The sequence below is a fragment of the Lepidothrix coronata genome, unplaced genomic scaffold, assembly GCF_001604755.1.
Source record: "Lepidothrix coronata isolate B3197 unplaced genomic scaffold, Lepidothrix_coronata-1.0 Scaffold3, whole genome shotgun sequence".
Classification (NCBI taxonomy): domain Eukaryota; kingdom Metazoa; phylum Chordata; class Aves; order Passeriformes; family Pipridae; genus Lepidothrix; species Lepidothrix coronata.
Genome location: NW_016690183.1, coordinates 1,527,514 through 1,550,344, shown reverse-complemented (window position 1 = coordinate 1,550,344; position 22,831 = coordinate 1,527,514). Strand labels below are relative to the sequence as shown.

At 41.0% G+C, this 22,831-nt stretch overlaps 1 protein-coding gene across 3 annotated transcripts; it reads right to left on the bottom strand.

Annotated features, from left to right (window-relative positions):
• Window positions 1-1,290: 1,290 nt before the first annotated feature.
• On the bottom strand, window positions 1,291-21,821 carry ADNP2 (ADNP homeobox 2). 3 transcript variants are annotated; one of them, XM_017823003.1, is made up of 5 exons: window positions 21,718-21,821; window positions 16,405-16,564; window positions 14,634-14,753; window positions 10,068-10,157; window positions 1,291-6,618 (listed from the first exon to the last, which is right to left on the bottom strand). In XM_017823003.1, the coding sequence occupies exons 3-5, from the start codon at window positions 14,739-14,741 to the stop codon at window positions 3,631-3,633; spliced, it is 3,186 nt and encodes a 1,061-aa protein (XP_017678492.1). In that variant the 5' UTR covers window positions 14,742-14,753; window positions 16,405-16,564; window positions 21,718-21,821; the 3' UTR covers window positions 1,291-3,630. The 3 variants fall into 3 exon arrangements, with proteins under 3 accessions (XP_017678492.1, XP_017678501.1, XP_017678508.1); XM_017823012.1 differs by having other exon boundaries at window positions 16,409-16,564; XM_017823019.1 differs by lacking the exons at window positions 16,405-16,564; window positions 21,718-21,821 and adding an exon at window positions 10,579-10,701 and having other exon boundaries at window positions 14,634-14,748.
• Window positions 21,822-22,831: the final 1,010 nt, after the last annotated feature.

The following is a 22,831-nucleotide window of genomic DNA, read 5'->3' as shown; positions in this document are numbered from 1 at the left end:
AACTTTTTCCTCCATGTATCTGTACTTAGCAAGTATCAAGTACTTTGCTACTTATCAAGTATCTTTCCTACAAAAGCATATCCAGGGTCAAATCTGACAAATCAAGCTGCAGTAGTCTTAATACTTTTATAGATACTTTTGTATCTTTTATACCCAACACCTATCTAAATAAGCCCCTGAGCTTTTTGAAGTTTAAGCACTGAAGGGGAAAAACGCTGGATGCAATGGTGAAGGTAGGCACACTCTACACAAGCATACAATACAGAAAACCAATCACAAAGGTGTTTTGGTTACTGGCCCCTTCCAAAACGACAGTTTACCAAACAATATTAACTTAACTCCCAGCACACAGGCATATACAGAAGAAACATGACCAAGTCACATTATAATAATAAACCTTCCTACTACATATTGAAATAATAGGTCATCATGCTATTTCACAAGAACAAAACTCATGCCACAACAAAATATTTCTCAGACATGGATGACTCTCCAGACCAATACATTTCACAAGCAGAATATACGTAGGTGTATTTGGTGTTCTTTCAGTCCCATAAGGAACAACTACTTGCTACAATCATCCTGCAAACCAATCAGTATTCTTCCCAACTGGGCTTCTTTTACAGTGTACCAGAGAGCTTCATCCATATGCTTCAAGGGCTTGTATTCGCAAAGTCTGTTGCAGAGGGCAGCTCCTTTGTTTTCCATTCCCGACAACACATCCCAGAAATATAAGGCCCTGTCCTTAGAAAAGTGCCGGAGAGTATCTACCACACTGCTGACGTGGAGCCCCAGACAGCAGCAACAGTATCTTCCCAGAGTTAACACTTTCTAACCTAATTACTTCACACATGAGAAGCCTACAGCCTAATTTAGTTAAAGCCACTGTTTTTTATCTTGGTTGATTTCAAGATCCTTGGCTTTCCTGAAAAACATGACCACACACTGTGTTCTCAGTCACCATTTTCAAAATTCATCTGTTTTTTCTTTATTTCTACAGTACTCACTCAATGAGAGCAGGAGCATTTAGTGATAGCAAATTAGTACCAAGATTTAAGAGAATCAGTCTCTAGGAAAATATGCAGCTATCAGGATATGACATAATAAAAGATACTACTATCATGCACTTAGGTCTGCCTAAAGCGTCTGGATCTAAGTTCTATGTCTTACTTTCCTTTTGTCTCTTTTAACAGCCTTTTGCACCAAAAGAAACGTTCACATTAAGTTCTCTGAATGTATTAAAAGGGGGAAGGGAGAGGAGAGGTAATCATTTGCACACATACCTAAGAGAAAGTTAGAAATCTGGTTTATTTAAAATTGTGAAATTAAAGTACAATAAATAAAATGCTTAACATCAATACTGGATACTATGTAGAAAAACTCTGGTAAGACTGCACTGTTCCCTTGGTGCCTTGAGTGTGGATGAACCCTGAAATAACTTCTTAGCTCCCACAGCCATGCTGTTACAGCTAGAACCTTTCATCATTCATGGTAAGCCTTCCCCAGATGCACACTGCCAAATTCCTCCATTGGAGTTTCACCAATACCAGCAGAACTACCCCAAAGATGACAGGGCTCACCGGACCAAGGCTATAAGAGTGAGAATGAGTGCCTACATTTCAGAACTTCTATGGAGCATCTCTCTTCCTCACTCAAAGCCCTTTGGAAAGTTTCATGAACTGTGCTATGGTCAAATATAATTTTTTTTATTTTTTTAATGAGCTATTATTAGACTGTAAGAACACATTGTTTCTTAATCACTGTCAGTTTTTGGGGTGGGGCGTGTGGATGATCCCATTAATGGTGCTTATACTTGTTTAACCCTGCTATTAAAGCACCACATTTTTCCAAACAGCAGATCCTCTCTAGTAACCATACTTTAAATACATTAAATACATTAAAAGTCTCTGAACTAATCAATATGAAAATATTAAGATTTTATCCAAAATATAATTCCAAACAGCTTATAGAACCTCAGGGAGAAAGTTCTGCTAAAAATGTCACACCTGTTCAGAAACAGCAGTAAAAACATTCTGCATCTGCTTTAAAAACTATTGCACTGGGCAAAAGTATGATCACTACTTTAAAAAATAGAAATAAGCTTGGGCATATCACCCCTTCCTTGTAACAAACACTGGCACCAAGTGAATTCTTCTGTTTTCTTCTGAGAAAAAAGGGTGGGGAGAGGGGGATGAAGAGGAAGAAGAAAAAATAATTCATCTTACAGGTAATTTATTATGTAACTGGCTGTTAATTAAGATTGGAGGCACTCTTTGACAAGCCAGATGAAAACAAGCATATCCAGAAAGAAAGGACAGTACTCAACAAGGCCTCAATGTGGCCACCACTTCATGCTTCAACTCAAGTGAACCTTCCCAACAGCTTTTCTGTGATCTGTAACAGGGATGTTCCTTCGCATTGAAGATAAGTCTGTTTCAGTTTTATACTATTCTGATGCTCTCTATAGGCTAATAAAAAACAACCACTACATGAATATCATTGGTTCAGGTACTCAACAGTTTAAAGTCTTGATGCTACCAATTAATCCAGTTTCAGTCTGTACAATTTCTCATCCAAAGGACTTCAAGCCAGGGATCTAATTTGCTGGGGAAGAGGCTCTGCTCAGTTCCCACCTCATAAAACAGCAATTTAAAATAAAAGTCAGATTTTTCACCAAATTTTGGCGATATTTGGATAGGGTTTCTACAGGTAAGTGGTGTGCACAGAAGTCATATACTCCATGTATCAAAGCAACCTGACACTCTCCAAAGCAGCTTTTCTTTTTGAAAAAGAAAATAAAACAAATGCTGCTACCAAGCCTAGAACAATAGGTATTTAAACAACCAGGCTTCAACACCAATAAAAAGAGTAAACACTTCCTGTTAGCAAGATCTTTTTTAACAGATAATAACCATTTTAAGTCAGTTCATTGTAACACTTCAACAGGCACCTGCAAGCCCCTCAATCCTCACCATGTTAATACTCAGAAGAAACTACAAGTCACTAGACTTAAATGGCACAGGTACTTTGATTGAGGAGGAAAAAAAAAAGAATAAAAAGATTGCCATTGCTACCAGTGCATTGGGAATTTGAAGGGGCAATGAATGGAAAGGCCGCAATCATTTTTCAGAATCAGGAGGACTTAAAAACACAAATAATCACATACATGTTTTTCACATAGTTTACCTTGGTATTTTAACCAACTTACACATTTTATTATTGACAGAAGATGACGACATTGCAGAAAAATAAAATTTGCTTTTAACAGGACAAGTGTTTTACATGGTGGTATAAAAAGTGTAAGGGGAGCCTGAAGGGGAAGAAAGGGAAATGAAGTGGAACAAAAAAAAATTCACAAAAAAAAAAACCCAAAAAACAAACCCCACAACACTACTCCAGAAAAAGTAAAATGCTAAAACAAATTCCAGATGTGTAAGTCTGAAGGTTTTAGCTTTTTCAAATACACAACTACGTGTGCCTTTCACAAGAACAGTCACAACTGAATGATACTTCTTGTACTACTGCACCCTTCAACAGGTCAGTCTGCAAGTTAAAACAAATAATATAATAAACTGCTAAACTGGTAAGTATGCAATTATGGATTGCTTTTAGCTTTTAGAAAAGGCTTGTTTATGTATCTAACGGTTCATCATTTAATGGTTCATCATTGAAAATCAAACTGTGCTTAACAGTTTTTAGTTCAGACATACTGAAACCCAGCAGCACAGATGGCTGGAGATTTTTTATCGCCTTCAAGCATTTATTCCTCATTTTTCCAAAGAATGATGCAACATCAATTTTCCACGCATATAGCAGCAAGGAAAGTAATTCCACCTCTTTTTTAGAAGGATATGGCCTCTTGTGAAAATAGTCTAACAAGAACTGTTTTTGCGCCTCATACGAATTGTGATCATACTGATTAGGATCTACTGCCAGAAAGCGAAGATCCTCACTAGAAGGAAGCTTCCTCACCTCAGTCCTAATTTTTTGTCGTTTGAAAGGCACTACCCCTGAATTCACTTCTTTCTCTGGAGACAGAGCTATGCCAGCACTTAAGCTCAGAGGCTGCTGTTCCTTATTCCTTTGGTCTTCTGCAACAAAGCAGGAATCCGACTGCCTTCTTTTCAGTATCACAGAAAGGTGCTTTTCACCATTCACAAACAGCAGCTCTTTCCTCTCGGTACGCTCAAGCTGCATCTTCAGGCTTGAGTTGGTGTCTTTGTCTTTGGGAGCACTTCTACAGCGGAGCAAATGTACAGCGATAGCTGTTAAAGTCATATTTCCAGTGTACACACCACAACAGTGGATGCACTTGAAAGCAGGAGACTTTAAAATTGTATGTACAGTTGGCATTATATGATGTCTCTCTTTCAAATGCTTTTCATAGGTTTCTTTACCAGCAAACGTACCTAAGCAAAAGGGACAGGTAAACATTTTTCTGGTGCATCTCCTATTCACTTCTGCTGTCTGAGGTTTCACTTTGATGTAAACAGGGACAAGAATCGTTGAACTTAATCCAACAAGAACTGCCAAATGTACTTCTCTTTCACCCATGTCTTCATTTGGTAACATTGTATTGAAATCAAAGTGTGGAAACACCAGGCCACCCTGCCCATCGTAAACCAGTTGAAATCCTCTGTTGCTGTAATTCGCATGCAATTGCTTTCTGCCATTGTGTCTGGTTTTGTTGTGCTCCACGAGGCTTTTTAAGTCATAGAAAGTACCTGTGCAAAACAAGCAAGATAAGCCATGCATGAAGAGATGTTTCATGAGCTCTTCCTCACAGAGAAAACATTTACAGGCATAACACCTGATCGCCGTTTGTGTCATCCTTAGAAAGGGTGCGCAAGCTGCAAGTTTGTCAGGTTCCGGGATTTCTACTTTTACTTCGCGTGGTTTGTGAGCCACCTCCATGTGCACCTCGTAGACATTTGATGGGAAAAGCTCATTGCAAACAGGGCAAGTCTTCCACTGCTTGGCCTGTCTGATAGCCTGGCTTGTTTCAGGACCAGGAGGGGAGGCCTGTAAGGACACATTCTCAGAGGTCAGAACCATGGGAGGAGAGGGTGCGCCGGCTGGAGACTGGGACAGCTGAGCCACCGACCCAGACTGCATGAGCTGGATGGGCACCTGCGGGGGTGCAACAGTTGCTACTCCACCACCGGGAGGTACCGGCAAAGTAACTGAAACTGGGGACAGTGTGTACGTAGGTATACCATTAACCTGCTTTCCAGTGGGAATCAACTGCCTCAGTATAGAGCCTGCAGTCAAAAAAGTTGCGTTTTGAGAAACCGGAGGTTGAACTGGCTGATTTACTGGGATAACTGCTGGGGCAACAGGTTGGTTAAGCTGAAGAAACCCAGGTCCGATGGGCTGTCTGACAGGAACCACACCAGACGCAACAGGCTGGTTAAGTTGGAGAACGCCTGACCCAACCGTCTGTGCCACAGGAAAGACTCTGGGATCAATGGGTCTATTCATGTTCCCAAGCGACTGGTTGACAGAGAGAACTCCTGGAGGAACTGGCTGATTCACTGGGAGGACTCCTGGTACAACTGGTCGATTCACAGGGCCGACGGGCTGAGTAATAGGTAGTGTTCCAGCTGGAACCGGACCATTTATAGTACCAATGGGTTGATTAACAGGAAAGAGCCCAGGCCTGACAGGCTGATTAAGAGGAAGAACTGCAGGGGCCACAGTTCTATTTATGGTCCCAACAGAATGATTAAGAGGGAGCCCATGAGAAACAATGATAGGCTGGGAAGGAGATGGCTGAATACTAATGTTCTGACCTACAGGAGGATTGCTGGGTACGAGAGCGACATGTGACGGCGTAACAACGGGAGCAGAAGTTGTATGTGGAAGGCTACCAGAGGCACTTGGAACAGTCAGTGATCCAACTGCGTTTTGAACTCCTTTTGGCTGCACTGCACTCTGGTTTTGATTATTCTGTGGAAATGAAAGCTGGATGCAAGCTGGAGCTGTGACGGAACCTGCTGGGACAACAGCAGGCCCTGCAGATGGAGCAGCCACTGTCACACTTTGGAGAGGCTTTGGAGCAATAGACATTTTTTTCACTAGTCCAGGTTTTTTAATATGTTCTGAAATCAGAGACCGAAGTTTGTTCTCTAGGTCTCGGTGTGTTTCAGCTGTCAAGACATGATACATTAAAGAATCTGGGCTGTTTGCAGAAGCGTTACACTTTTTACAGTAGTACTCAACTGAATTTGCTGTACTGTCGTCAGGTTTCTCACCAAAATATATACTTACTAAGTTTTCAAAATGGTTCATCAGCACGTGCTTCTTCATATTGTAATATAAGGTGTCTGTGAAATGACATTTTAGACATGTGAAGTTTATGATGTCAGTCCTAAATTGTTTCATGCCATCCAAAATGCTGACTGTATAGTTCTGTATTCTTTTATTAGATGAATGAAACATCCGGATGTGTTTTCCTACTACTTTGGGATGAGAAGAAAATGCACATTTTGGGCAAGAAACCACCATCTCTTGGTCCATTTCATCCTCATGGTAACGATGCAAGTGATTCTTGAATGAAGTAAGCAATTTTGATGAGAACTTGCATAAGCTACAGCAGTACGGCTTTGTTCTGTATCTCTGCAAACAAAACAAAAACAACCACTTAGAAACTGCCAGTTCCTACATTGCTGTTATCTCTTTAAAACTAAGTCTGCACCATCACCTGTCAAAAATGCCTTCACTGGACATATAGCATGTATCTTCTCAGTTTCTTCTGGTTTTGAAAAGCAGATTTAAAGATTACATACTTAAAGAGAGAAACATCTGTGCCCTCTTTGCTTCATTATAATTTATTGAGAAGCCTTAAGTGAGTTCATTTCTACCCCAGTTCAAAAGAAGTAATTCTGAAGCCCGTTTTTAAAAATGAGAATCACAGAACAAGCTAAGAAGAATTTGTATGCCACCATACACAGGAGGTTAAGCCTTAGCAATTAGGAATAGCAGCCCTTTTAATATGACACTTTTAAAGCTTTATTTAGTTTAGGGCCAGCTCCCATCTACTAGAGAAAGAGAGAGAAGAGAGAACAGACAGGATCCTTCTTCTGTATTTCATTAGCCTACTCTTCCCTGAAAACTCTCCAGAAGTACCTTCCCAGCAAAGCCAAAAATGACTAATTTTTTAAGAACATTCTTTTGGAGCTAAAATAATAATAGAAAGGAATAAAACCCCCTTTTACGAAAAAGCAGCAATGTCCTCTTTGTATTGTCTCATACCAACTGGACATCCCATCATAGTAATTTTTTTCAGAAATTTCCTCTAGCACACTCAGTATACAGCCTACAGATTCTTCTCAGGAAAGTATTTTAACTGTATAAGGATATACCTAACTATCTTCCACTAAGCAGTGGTTTGGTCCCTCAGTTATATGTCACATGATAGCATGACTTTTTGTATCCGTGTGAATATTATTTGCTCTTTCTGAAAAACTGCTACCCTGTCAACCATTTTTTCTGACCAACTTCTGATCAACTTCTGCCAAAAACTACAGAATCACAGCAACATCCATGTGACAAATGTGCCCCCTCAGACATCTAGTGGAATCTCTCTGTTCCCTCTATGTGTGTTCTTCACCTCATTGATTTCTGCCCCTTATGAATCCAAAGGGAACAAGCTGTGCTGCCAGTACAGCATCCAGCCTAGTTAGATCACCCACATACATCTCACTGACACATTATGAAGAACGGTAACGAAATATGTGCAGGGTTTGGTTTTTTGTCATTTCATATAGCCATTGGGTCTTTTTGTCCTCATAAACTTGTACCATAGTGTCAGTGTTTCCTTCCTGCAAAGTCTGAACAATTGCTGTTAGATTCAGTGAGAACACTCTACAGGTAAGTGGTCCAACTGCTGAATTAATTTGCTGTTCTGTAGCAATGATGTTCAAACAAGTATCTAACAGCCCCAGTGCCTGCATACTGATAAGTCTAGGGAAATATGTTCCATGTCTTCTTAGTTCATTCCGGTTTTTTTGATGGAGGTAAAAATTATGAGACTTCACAAAAGAACAAAAAAAGACATCTTAGAAATAATTTTGCCAGCATGTTCTCCTTGCATACTCATCTGATCTGCCTTTTATGTTCACAAGTGCTACTACAGTCTACCAGTCCATCCCAGTTTTATAGAAAATTTGACAAAATAAGAATTTTAAGCCCCTCAGGAAAAACAAAGCATATTAGAGATTGACCAGTACAACCCTCAACTGTACAAAATGGAATCCAAAAAAAGGCTTATTAGAGATATTGAGGAAAACTTGATTAGTCCTACTCCGAAGAACATACCCCAGCACATAGTAACTCTTTCCGTTGTGTAGTCTCACATTCCCCACAACCTAGAGACATGCGGAAAGACAGAACAGCCTCCAAGAACTGAAATTCTTCCTGAATCGTTAATGTCTCCCTAAAAGCAGTACTAACGCTGAAAACCACCAACTTCATTTAAATAGGTATCTTCTCCAGCCTACTGAATTTCCAGCGTAGCTCAAACAACTTCTTTTCCCCTTATGGCAACAACTTTGGAACAGAACATCCTGAAGGACCACTTCTTCTCTCTAAAGTCCAGGCAACATGATATGTGAATGATATATATCAAAGAACCATGATTGTATAAAGAAAATGGATAGAAACAAGTTTAGTAACCAAAAGAGACTGCTTGGCAAATCTGCTCCACAGCAACATATCACCATCTCTGCACTGAATTTCATCGATCAGATTCCAATCTTGTTTTTTGGACAGATACAGACACAGTTGGTCATGCTGACCAGCTGAGTCAGGACACGTATTTCTCCCTTCTGGTAAGCGATCAGGTCTCTCTGCCTTGTCTCCCTCCAGACAATAGGGAGGAAAGAAGATTCCCTCTCTAGCGCATGTTCCCATTTTCACTGAAATTATTTTGCCTAAAGCACTGGTGATGGAAGATAAGCTTCACTCGGTCTATCTTCATCCTACTCTTCCCTATTTCATGTTTGAGGAGGAAGGGGAACCTCCCCTGCTCATCTAACACAGATCTCCCAACACTGAACTTCTTCCTTTAGTCAGAAGGTAGAGGAAAAGGCAAAAGAGACAAAATCAGTGAGACAAGAGCTCAGATAACATGCTGGATGGGGCCAGCAGACCTGATAACAGAAGATGTTTTTCATGCTCATAAAGAAGAAATAAAAAAGGGGAGGGAAAAAGAGAAACCATCATAACAATTAACAGGATTTATTCTATTCACCTAAACTAAAGGTAGTCTTTACTGGAGGTAACTGTAAGCCTTATCTGAAGTGGCAGGAAGAGGCTAGACACAATGTGTCCCCAGTCAAACAAACGTCACATTTGACTCTTTCATCCACAAAGTCATGTGAACAGATCAACCTCTAGTCTTAAATGTGTGAACACAACTTCAGGAAGGGAGAAATAGGAGACAAAGCAGACAAGGGTCCTCATGGGCGGAAGGGATCACTTTCTACTTAATGACAGCTTGGCCAAGACTGAGTGGCTTTGTTTGCTCAGCCTGTGTGCTGGGGGCTGCAACTATTCCACTTCGAAGCCTTAGTTTGTTTTAAAGATGGTAAAGGCAGATGTTTTAAAAGCTGTTTCACATACACAAATCTAACTGGAAATAGTCTTCCACTGCCACCCTATGCCAAGCCACCAATGATAATTTCAGCTTAATCCACTTGCATCTATGCAATCTCATTTTCACCCTCCCAATGAAACAAGAGCCATGTTGTACACAAGAACATGTTAATACTACACATCAAATTAGGCTAAAAAAGCAGAACATTAGTGTGACATCTTAAATACTGATGCTCAAGGTTATAACCTTAAAAACAGCAAATGACATGTAGTCCTTATAACCAGACACATAACAGGGAAAAACATAGGGAAATGTAAGATTATTCCCTGACTAAGAGCACTTATAAAAAAAAAACTTTAAAGCTATTTTTTTACCATAAAAAACTGTATTCCAATTTCTGAAAATTATAAAATTCAGCAACTCCACATACATGCCTACCCAGAATTTCTAACACAAATTTTATACATACTTTCCTTTTACCCACAGGTTCCCAAAGAGAGACATCGCTCCACGAAGTGTTATAAAAGTAGCTTTCACCTGCGTCAAAACTTTGAAGATTCTAAAAGAAAAATGGAAACAAAGAAATAATCTGCTTTTGCAGTCTGTTTTAAATACAAAGAAATTCTCAACAGAAAATAAGGAAAAATAAAAAAGGAAAACCCACATAAAGAGAGAATGACTCAGAAATCCATACAGTATTCAGATATAGGTCCCAAAACTCAGTTAAAAGAAATTACTTCTTTGACCACTCTTTGATTTATTTTACCTCAAATATTTGTTCATATGTCTGGCTGGTAATAGAGCAGGAATTCTGAACATTTCATAGTTACTGAAAATAATATGCGGAGTGAAAATATTTACACTTTAATTCCATTGTTTCCAGCCAAGTTCACAGTGAACACTGAAATATATTTTCCCCCTCTACTTTCTTCCACCTACATCTGTAATATTTCACTGCTTACTTCCATTTATTAACTTACCACAATGCTTTACTTTGCAACAGATTTTAGTACTAAATCTTCATAGCATTGCTATGCTTTTTTGGAAAAACAAAAGACATGCACAGAAGCGTGTTTCCAAGAGCTGCACTACTTTTCCTCAAGCTGTAAAAGTAACAATATTATCATGTCAGGAACACCTGTGTCAAGGGAAGCACCTTTCCTTACAGCTTTCTTCTAATCAATCCATCAGAGCAGTTTATGTTCCTCAAGCCAAAGCCAGCTATTATCCTAAAAATCCTAAAGTTCGTCTTCAGTTTTCTAAGGCCCGCACATATCCAAACACAAATTTATTTAAAAAAAAAACAAAAACAAAACACACACCAAACTAGATTCCTGTTTCCTAGGTATTTCTGAAGACCCTAGGCTAGCTCCAACAGCAGACTAGAGGGCCTTAGATGAACCACAAATCCAGGCTTTACCCACAGAAAACCAGCATCGCTTTGCCCCTCACATTCTCCTTCCCTTCACAAACCACTCTTCACTCAAAATTCTGCAGACACCTAGAGAGAATTAGATGTTTTCAATTCTGCACCAAACACTGGAATAGCAGAAGCAGATAATAAATACCATTTAAGTTCAGATCACCTGACAAGAGCAGTGGAATCCATAAACCTAATAGTTCAAGGTAAAAAAAAAACATGCAGTATTTATGTGATATTTAGCATCAGCAGAGGATATACCAAGGAACAAAGAGAAACAAAGCCTCTAGCAATCAATAAAATACAGAATCCTACTTCATGTAGGCTCTGTTTGCACTAGGCTCCTAGTGCAAATATGAGTATTCCTTTGTGTTTAACAAATTACAGCAAGACAGAACATCATGCCAGTGATAATTTGATTTAAATCACATTATCCAAGAATTTAGAAAAATGTAGCTGAGTTTGCAATAAGCTTTCTAGCTTTTTCAACAGTCAAGTTTGCCTGACAAGAACCCAGAAAAGCTCAGGGCAACAATAAACAAATCCGTTTCCATCTAATCAACACCTAGACACTGAGTCATCTATTTGCCCTTCAGCCAAACCTTCTTATAAAAAAAACCAGAAACACCTTAGAAAGAACTCTTGCATGGAACAAGAGTAATCCCAGAACTTCAGAGAACTACGTTTGATAGAGAAAATTAAGAGACTTGAGATTTACTAAGAATTCTTCGGCCAAATATGCTGGAGCAAATTACACACTGCGAAAAAGAGTTTCTTAAAGTTTCTGGTTTATCCAAAAAATGTTTTATTTCTGGTTTGAGGCTCCTAGACTTAAACACCACATTCCCACAAGCCAAATGTGTGTGATAATACACATCTAGATAATTTTGCTGCAACAGCTATTTCTTACAGAGAAATATTTAATGACAAATGTAACCATTCTTATCAATACAATCAGTCAAAGGTGCAAATGTCTATTGTGAACACTTGGTTGAAACAGAGGTCTGCTAACTTGTTATGCCCTTCCCACACTTCTCACTCTCTCACAGGAGGGGAGAAAAACAGATCAGAAAGGTAAAAAGAAGGGAACAAAAACCCCCAGAGAAGCCTGACTAATCCTGATGTATAGTGGGTATTTTTACATTAAAGAGAAAAATATTTTTAAACTAAGAACTGTTCTCTCTTCTGTATTAAAACCATCACTGTTTTCCAGAACAAAAAGATAAAGAGCTTATAGTTTAAATGAAGACACAGAATAGAATCACAACATGACCGGGGTTGGAAGGGACCTTACAGATCATCTAGTTCCAGTCCCCCTGCCATGGGCAGGGATGCCACTCACTGTACCAGGTTGCTCAGGGCCCCATCCAACCTGGCCTTGAACACTGCCAGGGACAGGGATCCACAACTTCTCTGGGCAACTTGTGCCAGTGCCTCACCACCCTCCAAGGAAAGAATTTCTTTCTAACATCTAATCTAAACCTACCCTCTTTCAACTTAAACCATTGCTGCCCCTTGTCCTGTCACTACTTCCCCATATAAAAAGTCCCTTTCCCTCCTTTTTACAAGACCTCTTTAGGTACTGGAAGGCTGCAATGAAGTTTCCCCAAAGCCTTCTCTTCCTGAGGCTGACCAACCCCAACTCTCTCAGCCTGTCTTTAAAGCAGAGGTGCTCGATCCCCTGATCATCTTCTTAGCCCTAAAGATCACAGTATGTTAGAGAAGCTAAAACAGTTTATTAAAGGAAAACCTCTGACATTACAATGTACTTGAACATACTACTTGGAGAATAAAACTAGTAATCTAGCACAAAAGGCTCATGTTTTCTTCCCAGCAGCTAAAAACTAATTTGGTCTTTAAGCTACAAAGACATACTAGTCATACATGAAATTCCATCATCTTCCTCACAAACTACTGTCCATTATCATGCCTAATTAGAACAGTGTAAGACCAATTTTAAGACCAGATGGAAAGTCACATTTTATCATATCATTTCATACCATTTCCTAAATTGTCCAGCCTCCTCACAAGGAGCCCAAAACTCAATTTCAATATTTGAGAAAACAAACAAGCTTTAGCTACTTCTCACTAAATGGTCTTCAAAGTCCCTTCAAACCCAGGCCATCCTATGATTCCATTCTATTAAGACCTCACACACCCTATATTGCCAAAAAAATTACCATCATCATATGAGCCAAGTACAAATCAAACTCTAGAAACCATTCTTCCTGCTGCTAAAGTTGTACCAAAACCAGCCCCAGATTACCTGAAAAAAAAAAAAATCCCTAAAATTACGAACTTGGTTAAGGGAGAATTATTTGCAAAAAACCCTAAGATGGTATTTTTTTGGCCCAAATCTCAGTGCTTTTTCCGAAACGGAAATGTTTGCTGGCTTTCCCACCACCACCATTTATTAAAAATGAAGCAAAACCAATAAAAAGCACACTAATGCACACTACCCCCCCAAAAAAAACCAACCAAATACAAAACACCTCATTCCTCATTCACCAATAAAGTCCATGTTGCAATCAAAGAGACTGCAAGCATTTTCACAGTAAAATCCTGGCACCATCAAAACATTTCTACTTCAGTCAAGACAGACTCAGGTTCTGAGTTAGAGGATTGATTACAAAACAATACATAACACAATAAAAACAGTATGTAAATGGAAATTACTAGACATTACAATTTTCCCTGAGCTATTATGACATTTAGATACATCCAACATTGTTCAGCTGCAATAACCAAGAATGTTCCAAAATCAGTTATGCATGTACAGTTTTTTTTCCAATCATTTGCTTATACAGTTTCAAAAAAAACCACCACAAAAGACGTAACAGCACTCCTACAGAGTATCAAACCTACTTTAGTTCCACCATACAGAAGCAATCCAAACTCTTGACTGTGGTCAAGGTGAAGTCATGAATAAACAGCCAAAAAGACTGTGCACTAGCTCACTGAAATATACTACTGTTTAGTCATCGAGTTGTATTACTGTGTTCGCACTTTTCCTGGTATTAGGCTTGCCAATCTGCCGGAGTGCATTCCTCCTGATTGTTGCATAGAATTTTCTCCAGGAAGGGGCAGCAATGGTACTAGGTTCATCTTAATCTCCCTAGTACACTTGTATATACCTTTTAAGATGGAAACCCAAACTACAACTCAGTAAAACAGTTTTGGTATTTTTCCCTGGTCACAAAGTTTAAAGGCCTGCAACGAGATTACTGGGTTTAACTGCCAGGCTGTTTTCAGAAATCCCGACAATTTAAAAAAAAAATGAAAAAAAGCTGCTGCATAGAACATAAATAACAGTTCTTTAGTCTGTGGTGTTTTTCTTGAGGCTGTACTGTTCCTTCTGTTTAAACATTACTAGCAGAGAATATGCAGCACCATCTATAACACATCCTGTTGAGAAATGCATTTCCTTTCAATCCTACATACTAACACAAGAAATTCCTCCCCTGGCATATGATCAGTCACTAATGAGTAATTCTTGAAGTAAGGACCCCCCACATAAAGATCTATGGTAGAGGAACATCATAAATACACTAGAAAGTGAAATATTTTTCAAGGGTTTACATTTCAGATTGGTTTACGTTCTTTCAAATGCTTTACCTTCAACGATTCCCTGCAGCTGTCAAGCCCAAGATCCACAAGAATGTCCTTCACCTTTTTTCGAGCCTTCCTGACATTATCAAGATTTTGAACAGGAATTTGAAACATTTTGCACTTTTCCTGAGGAAAAAAAAACAACAACCCAAACACAAAAAAGTGACGGAATAATTAAACACAGGCACTTGAATTTAACAGTTAAAACACAAACTAAAATCCAAACCAACATGGAATAGAATCAGCACTGCCAAGTCTACCATTAAACCATGTCCCTCATCACCACACCAACATGTCTTTTAATACCTTGGGGATGGGGACTGAACCACTTCTTTGGGCAGCCCATTCCAGTGCTTGGAAACTCTTTCTGTGAAGAAGTTTTTCTGATTACCCAACCTAAACCTCCCCTGGTGCAAGTTGAAGCTGTTTCCTCTTATCTCTTGCTCCTTGGAAGAAGAGACTGACCCTTTCCTGTCTACAACCTCCCTTCAAGTAGTTGTAGAGAGCAATGTCTCTTCTGAGCCTCCTTTTCTCCAGGCTGAACAACCCCAGCTCTATCAGCCATTCCTCACAGGACTTCTGCTCCAGACCCTTACCAACTTCATTATCCTTCTGTGGACATGCTACTGCACCTCAGTGTCTTTCTTCTAGTGAGGGGCCCAAAACTGAACACAGGATTCAAGGTGTGGTCTCACCAGTGCCAAGTACGGAGGGACAATCTGGTCCTCCTGGCCACACTATTTCTGATACAGGTCAAGATGCTATTTTTTAAATATGAAAACCCAGAATTCTTGAGCCAAAGAACTGGATTCATTAATATTTCCCAGTAGATCACTTGACTATTCTTAAAGGAAACGGAATCTGAATTTTTGAGGAAAAAAGTTCTTTATATTTCTTCTATCTACATAAAATTCCAAGTTTTTCTTTCAGATCTCCTTGTATATACATGGCAGGAATACTTGTTCTGTGGGGTTTTTGTAAAAGAACATGAACACTAGAATTGTATTAAGTTCTATTCGGAAAATTACTATAATCTCACCCAGGAAGGAGAAATCCAACATCTTTCACCTTGAATGTTAGCATCAAGATGAGAAGTCTTTGGTAAGTTGTTTTGCTGTCATGTATGTACACACATAAAATATAATTACTAGTAAAATCTAGATTTCCTGTACAAGGTTGTAAAGTGATCAGGTATCCCATGGGCTTAGATTTAGAAGTATGTGACTTTGTCAACTGTGTCAACTGCTTCCTAGATTACAGCAAAGTGCAATTTAGACTGAGATTTAAGAAACTAAAATGGGCACAGAATACAAAAGAACTACCCTGCACTGAAAAAGGTCACTGGGAGCTTCTCAGGTATTTGAATAGCTGGCAGAGGATCCAGGAGCATTTACACCACCTTAGTCCTTATTTCTAAATAATTCATCCATCCAGGACAAGTCTGAACAAGAAAAAAAAATAAAGAAAATCCCCAAACAGCACTTCATCCTTGACAAGTCTCAAACGTCTTGAAAAGCTATACTTGACTACAAAAAGCAAGATCCCTGTCAACAGAAAATCTCTGCCTCATATGACAAGACTGTCCTGTAAACAGCTGCAAAATCCCCTCGCATATAAGACACCAGCTACAAACGAAGCCTCAATAACCCCTCCCCCCCCACAAATCCCACAAAAATTATTAAAAAGGTTTTTACTCTGTATGTAATCCCCCCAAACCTTAATTTATGTACAAAACATACAACTGACGGAGTTGGTCATTAAAATTCAAACAACTCACATACTATTCTTCTCTTCTTCTCCCCCAAAAGGAAAGGTGTGTAGAGAGAAGTCGAGAGGGAACCCCATTGACAGACGTTAGTCTTGTTTTCTAATGTTTTTCATCAGCAAGAAGTCCAGAAGACATTCTGATACCATTGGGGTGGGTGTAGAACAGGACCCTATAAAGAATGCAATAAATCAAGAGTAACTGATCTGACATTCTATTAAAATCCAAGGAATAAAAATAGGACACAAAATCATCTTTTTAAAGTGAAGTCCACTGGGAATTTGCTTAGTCTCTGGTCAAAGCTTTATGATCAGTCCCTCTGTGATAGAAGGTTATACACATCAACCCCCACAGTCCACTGCAGGTAACAACAGAGCTGGCTGGATGTCACCATGCTCAGATCAGCCAGAAGATGTGGTTCAATAAATTAGGCACCACTGGAAACCGTTCCTGCATCTCAGTCCTTCAACTGATGCTACTGAAGAAGGTGAAGCAGATTTTTCTTGAGGCATGTCTAGCTCATAAAACAAAAACATTAGTCTACAAAGATGGCGTAGTATGCAACATCCATGTAACTCAAGTTTTCTTAATCAGTAATCTTTCTGAGATGGAAATTATTAATCCAGAAGAAAGAAAGAAAAACACACACACACACACCAAAAAAGAAACCTGATACAAATTAGTTATTTCCCAGTTTTCAAGTAGTTGGTCTTCAATCCAAAGGCCACCATGTGCAATCATGTGCAAGGTTAGTCAGCTGGTATTTAAACAACTTGCTTGGGAGTAAGGCTCTTAAGTTATTCATCTAACACCAGAATCACAGAATGGTTTGGGTTGGAAGTGACCTTAAAAATAATCTAGTTCCAATCCTCTGCCATGGGCAGGGATACCTTTCAGTAGACCAAGTTCCTCAAAGCCCAGTCCAGCCCGGCCTTGAACGCTGCCAGGGATGGGGCATCCACAGCTTCTCTGGACAACCTGTTCCAGTGCCTCACCATCCTCACAGTTAAGAATTTCTTCCTAATATCTAATCTAAAATCTACCCTCTTGGGATTCTCTCTATCCACTAGACCATCAATGCCCCATCACAAAGGTCACAAAATCTCAACCTTCTAAGCTTATTCCCTCTAGCCCTCAGTTTAATTCCCTGATTACTATGCAGTTTATTATCCATAATCTTTTACTACTAATTTGTTTTTCTTGTATTTTGGATATTCTTCAAGCCCTAAGCTGCATTTTGGTTCCATCAATAACTACCATTTGTTGATACACATCCCATTCTTAGCCAGCAAATTCAACATGACTAAAACTAAATCAGAGTTACTCTAGCCCGACTCTTGATCCTTTTACTGTGCTGCCTACCGAAAAGATAAATCTATCCTTAACTACTTTTAACTGGTTGTTCCCAAAAAAACTGATAATCCATTGAGTTTTCACAGTCAGTACCATTTCATAAACAGAACCAAGGCAAGTTAATAGCAAAATAAAAGAATAATTTGATATCTCAAATCCAGTTGTAAAAAATCTGTTCAACTCTTGCTCAGGCATTTTATCCATCAATCTATTCTGTATTTGCTGCTTCTTAAGAGAAGACCTCCATAATGATACAACAAACTGAAGTTTTATGCAACACTACAGGTTCCATTCACTTCTACAACATTTGTTACCATAGACTGTAACATATAAATACCTTCAGCTTTTCAGCAAAGATCACAAATACAACTCTTTCCTTCTGGTAGTACTGCAGTATTTTAAGGCTAGCCTAAACAACAAGGTAACAGTATCTTAGTAGTCAAAGTCACTAGTCTACCAAGTACCTATCTTCTGTCCTTTCTCCTCATTAAGAAAAAAAATGCAAAAATACTAATATTTCACCTCTTTAAAGTGAGAAGTCACCACAAAATGGAAAGTTCCTATTTTTCCCACTCCTTAGAACAATACTCCTTCACCTTGGAAAGGACCTCAAAAGAACACCCAGTCCAGCCTCCAGTAAGCAGGCTCAGCCATTAACTGTAATCAGAGCACTCTGTTTCTCTGTTTTGGCCAGTCAGGTCCTGAAAAACCTCCAGATAGAGGTTTGACAGCCTCTCTGGCAACTTCTCCCAGTAACAGCCTGTGCTCACAGTGAAAGTTTTTTTCCTTACATCAAATCAGCACCACTTTCATTTGTGATCCTACAGAAAGTAGGCATTTGCAAGCAAATTAAATACAGGCTTGGTATGGGCTGGAGTAGGGAAGATGCACAAATGTGCCTTCAATGTGCATGCGAAAACTCCGAGCAAAACCCAGTAAACCAGACAATCAGGCATTTCTAGAGTATTCAGGAAAAGAGGCAGCTACAAAGAAACACTGTTAAGAAGACCCACAAGAAAGTAGCTGCAATGGAACCCTTTTTAGACACCAGATAATCCACATGGAAGCCAGATCTCCAGATGTGTTCCTAGGAAGCTGGGCTTCACTAGTCCATTATTCACAGAACTGCTTATAGTAGGGAAATTATGAAAGGTTTATGGTATTTTGTCCTTTCATATTATCTGCCTTAGTTTTTATACATTTTATCTAGTAACTGAGAAAGACTTTTACAAAGACTGGTCTTTATAAAGGCTTACAGGTTTTGGGACATTTGGGTGGGAATATTTATAAAGGTTTGTTTATCAGCTTATATTTCAGCAGTTATCAGAATTGATATGCACCAATAAAGAATTATTTTCATTTCAGTAAAGTCATTAGAAGTTGATAGTATTAGTTGAGAAAACAGTAAAAACTGCTTTACTCCTGAAAATGAAATGAGAGCATGTGATCTACTATTTCTAAAAATCTAAAGCACAGGAACACTGAGTGGCAAAGAGAGCAGGGAGGAGGACATTGAAAAGTGACTAGAATAATGGGAGTTCGGCTTGGCCATGTGGAGTTTTACTCTCATCAGTTTTGTTCTGTTTCTGATAAGCTTACAAGTCCTACAAGAGGTCACACCTGGGTATCTGCTTAACCACATATTATATGGTCGGTTCCACTTCCTGGACCCTTATCTGTGCCTTCTGAGAGAGACCTAACCGGATTTACAAGTACATCGGCACCATCAAAGCTTATCCAGCCTATGGAGGGAGAGGGAAGAAATGCTTATTGCTTCCTATCAACTTCTCTAGGTGTTTTAATAGCTTTGGGAGATTTGATGCCCAGAAAGAAAAACAGTCAATTGATTAGAACAGATATTCTTCTTGTTTATTATTGAACTTGTTGTAAATTAAAATACATCTTACTAAAAAATAACATGAGCAGTTCTGGTCAACAACATAATTCCTCCTTATCATCTTAAATTCCAATTTCTATCCAAGTACAATGTGATAGAACTCTCAGGTTAAAAAAATATTAAACTTTTCTTTGTGCAACTAAAGCAGAAACCTTTGGGGATCTGGAATCATAGAACTCGTTCTAAAGTCGCAATAATTTTGCTGTTCTCATGGCTAGAAATCACATACCCATTAAAAAGGTCACGTAGCCCAACACAAAGACAGCCATCATTCAATAGCTGCTTACACAAGGAAGAGCACTAAGGTATGTGACTACACAGATAAAGATAGAGCAAATCAACCTGCATCTTGCCTAACAAGTCAAATCAAAACAAATTTAGATCACTAATCTTACTTGCTGTGGTTTAAATAACTATTGTGATGGTTCATTAACACATGATCAAACCCCTGTTATCCAAGACTAGTCAGAAGAAGGGACAATACCATTCAAACTCATGGAGCCTTCTTAGAGCACTAACTCACACAACACTTTGACTCCCTTGGGAGTCCCTTCTGGGCATTAGCCAGAACTTTAACCCAGCAGGATTCAAGTTCATCCCAGGTGACCTAAGCATGTGCATGGAGACTACTCAAATCCTGCAGGACTCATCAGCCCCATGTGTATGAGAGCAGAAGAGTCACACACCAAGCCCAGCTACTCTAGGAGGAAGTACAACTGCATTTGTACTGCACTAGTCAGTTTGGTATGACCCAAAGACTCTGCACTTCACAGATGCACAGAACAGTCCACAGCACAGATAATACAAAACCTTAATAATTCAGCAAGGGGACAGAAGTGAAAAAAACCCAAGGCTGTGCAACAGGATTCAGCAGAAGGACTGAAGTGTTCAACACAAGCCAGCTCTACCAGCGTTCAGTAGGATTTAACCGAAATCAAGGAGCTCCCAATGGAAAAACATAAGGTATTACAAAATTCTGCGTGCTCTTCCTTGTTTCTGAAGATTTGCTATAATCTGGGGGGGGTTGTTGTTTTTTTTACAAAACTTTCATTAAATGAACCATAGGAATTACAGGTCTTCTTACAGCTTATAATATACCTTATTTTTTACGCACAGTTTGGCTAGATATTGTGCTAAAGAAATCCCCTTTTCTTGATCTAAATTTAACAGAAAGTTTATTAAAAGCAGCACTAGGATTTCTAGAATATAGAATATATATTCCGAGAGTTAGTCTTTACAAGCACTTCATTTTAAGTCTTTACAGTTTTAGGGGATCAAAGACTTACTTTTGACAATTGAAAACTATTAAGAACAACAACCAATTCCTCCCCAATAATTTACATGTCAGAACTTTATCAGTTGTGAGTTGTTTGTAATTTTGACCATACAGAACTATGAACCGCTGCAGCAGGAGTCAAACACGTGCCTTTTATTTCGTTTACAAACCAGGACAACTGAAACTCCCCATTACCTGCCCTCGAGCACAAGGCAAGCACATTTGGATGGTTTTCAAGGTTTGCATCCTGCGGGCTATGTTTGTACACACTATTCATAAACTTATTCTTTGTTTTTAAATGCACGCATTGCTGAGGTACCACAAGGATAGTCAACGTAATTTTGCATCCCATGACTTTCGTCATTAACTGATCCCATTAACTGATGGTTAAGTGCTGATTCTGCCCGCATCCCATTCCCACCATCCAAGCTAACACTTTGCTACAAACTGCTTCAAATTAGAACAATCCACTAGAAGTAATTAAAAATACTCGTCCGCAGACTTCGAGACAACCTATTCGGCCCATTCTTTACACACCCTATCGCTGAAGTCCGGGCTGGAATTAGCAAATAAAAAGCGAACCAGCCGCTCACAGGGAGGCATCGCGTTTTCCCGGTGCTAATCGCCTCCCTCAATGGCCGCGGCGGGGGCTGCGGGCAGGGAAAGGGTCCCGCCCGGTCTCGTCGCTCTGGGCGAAAGCGCTCCATGTTCGCAGCTCCCGCCGCGCCGAGCGCACGCAGCCCCCGAGCGCTCCCCGCCCTCCGCCCCGCCCCGCCCCGCCCCGCCCCGCCGCACGTACCCGGCCGGGCTGCAGGGGGAGCCCCCGCCGCTCCTCCTCCCGATCTGTGCTCCTGCTCCTCCTCCTGCTGCCGTCGCCCGCCGCGCCGCGGTCCCGCACGGCCGCCGCCCCCGCCGCTCAAGGATACGGCTCTGCTCCCAGCTCTGCCCTCGGCTCTGCCCGTGCCGCCGCGCCCCCGCCCGCCGCGCCGCGCCCGCCGCCCCGCCCCGCGGCCCCGCCTCCTCTGCCGCCGCCGCCGCTTCCCGCCCCGCTCACCGCGCGCCCCGCCAGGGCGGCGGCACCGCCGGAGCCCCGCTCAGCACCTCGCTCAGCACCCGCTCCCCGCGCCTCCGCCCGCCCCGCATCAGCCGCCAGAAAGAGAAAATGGCGCTCGATTTGTCCCAGGAAGTGACGTCGAGGCTCATTTGCATGCCAGGGGGACAGCCAATGGGAAGAGACTGGAGCAACGCTCCCATTGGCTGTCCGGAGGAGCTGGGCGCGGCCGGGGGCGGGGCCTCATGAGGGGGCGGGCCCCGAGCGCAGGGCTCACCAGCATCCGCAAGGGGCAGCAGTGAGCGCTCTCGCGAGAGCCGTGACGTCACCCGGAGTGGGAGGGGCCTGCGACACCGTGCCCACCACGCGAGGCCGCCACGTGAGAGCCCATCCCCGCTGCCCTGGTTCCGGAGAGCGGTGGGCAAAGCTTCACCTGCGTGTGCTGGAGGCCCCTCTCAGCTCTCCCAGCCAATGGGGTGAGGCAAGGCCTGGCTGCTGGGCTCCCCATTGGCAGAGGCTCCTGCAGGGCGTGGCTCACACCTCTCCACCCTGGCACCTCATTGGCTGCCCTGGCACCGTGGTTGGGCTGGGGCACCTTGGTATGGGTGGGTGAGACCTGTGGGGCAGGTCCTGGGCACAGGTGCCTCGCTGGTGACGCTGTCTGGGAGAGTGGCCATGTCTCACCCATGGTGCTGGAAGGCGCCAAGGTCTGGTGGAAGACGCATCTGTGCAAGTCTATCCCTTGAGTTGCGTCTACTAGACATCTCCGCATTGATCAGATAACGCAGTTCTTACTCCTTCCTTGATGGCAGATGGTTTTTGGTGAACGCGAGATGGAAACTGGGCCTCTCAATTTAGGAAG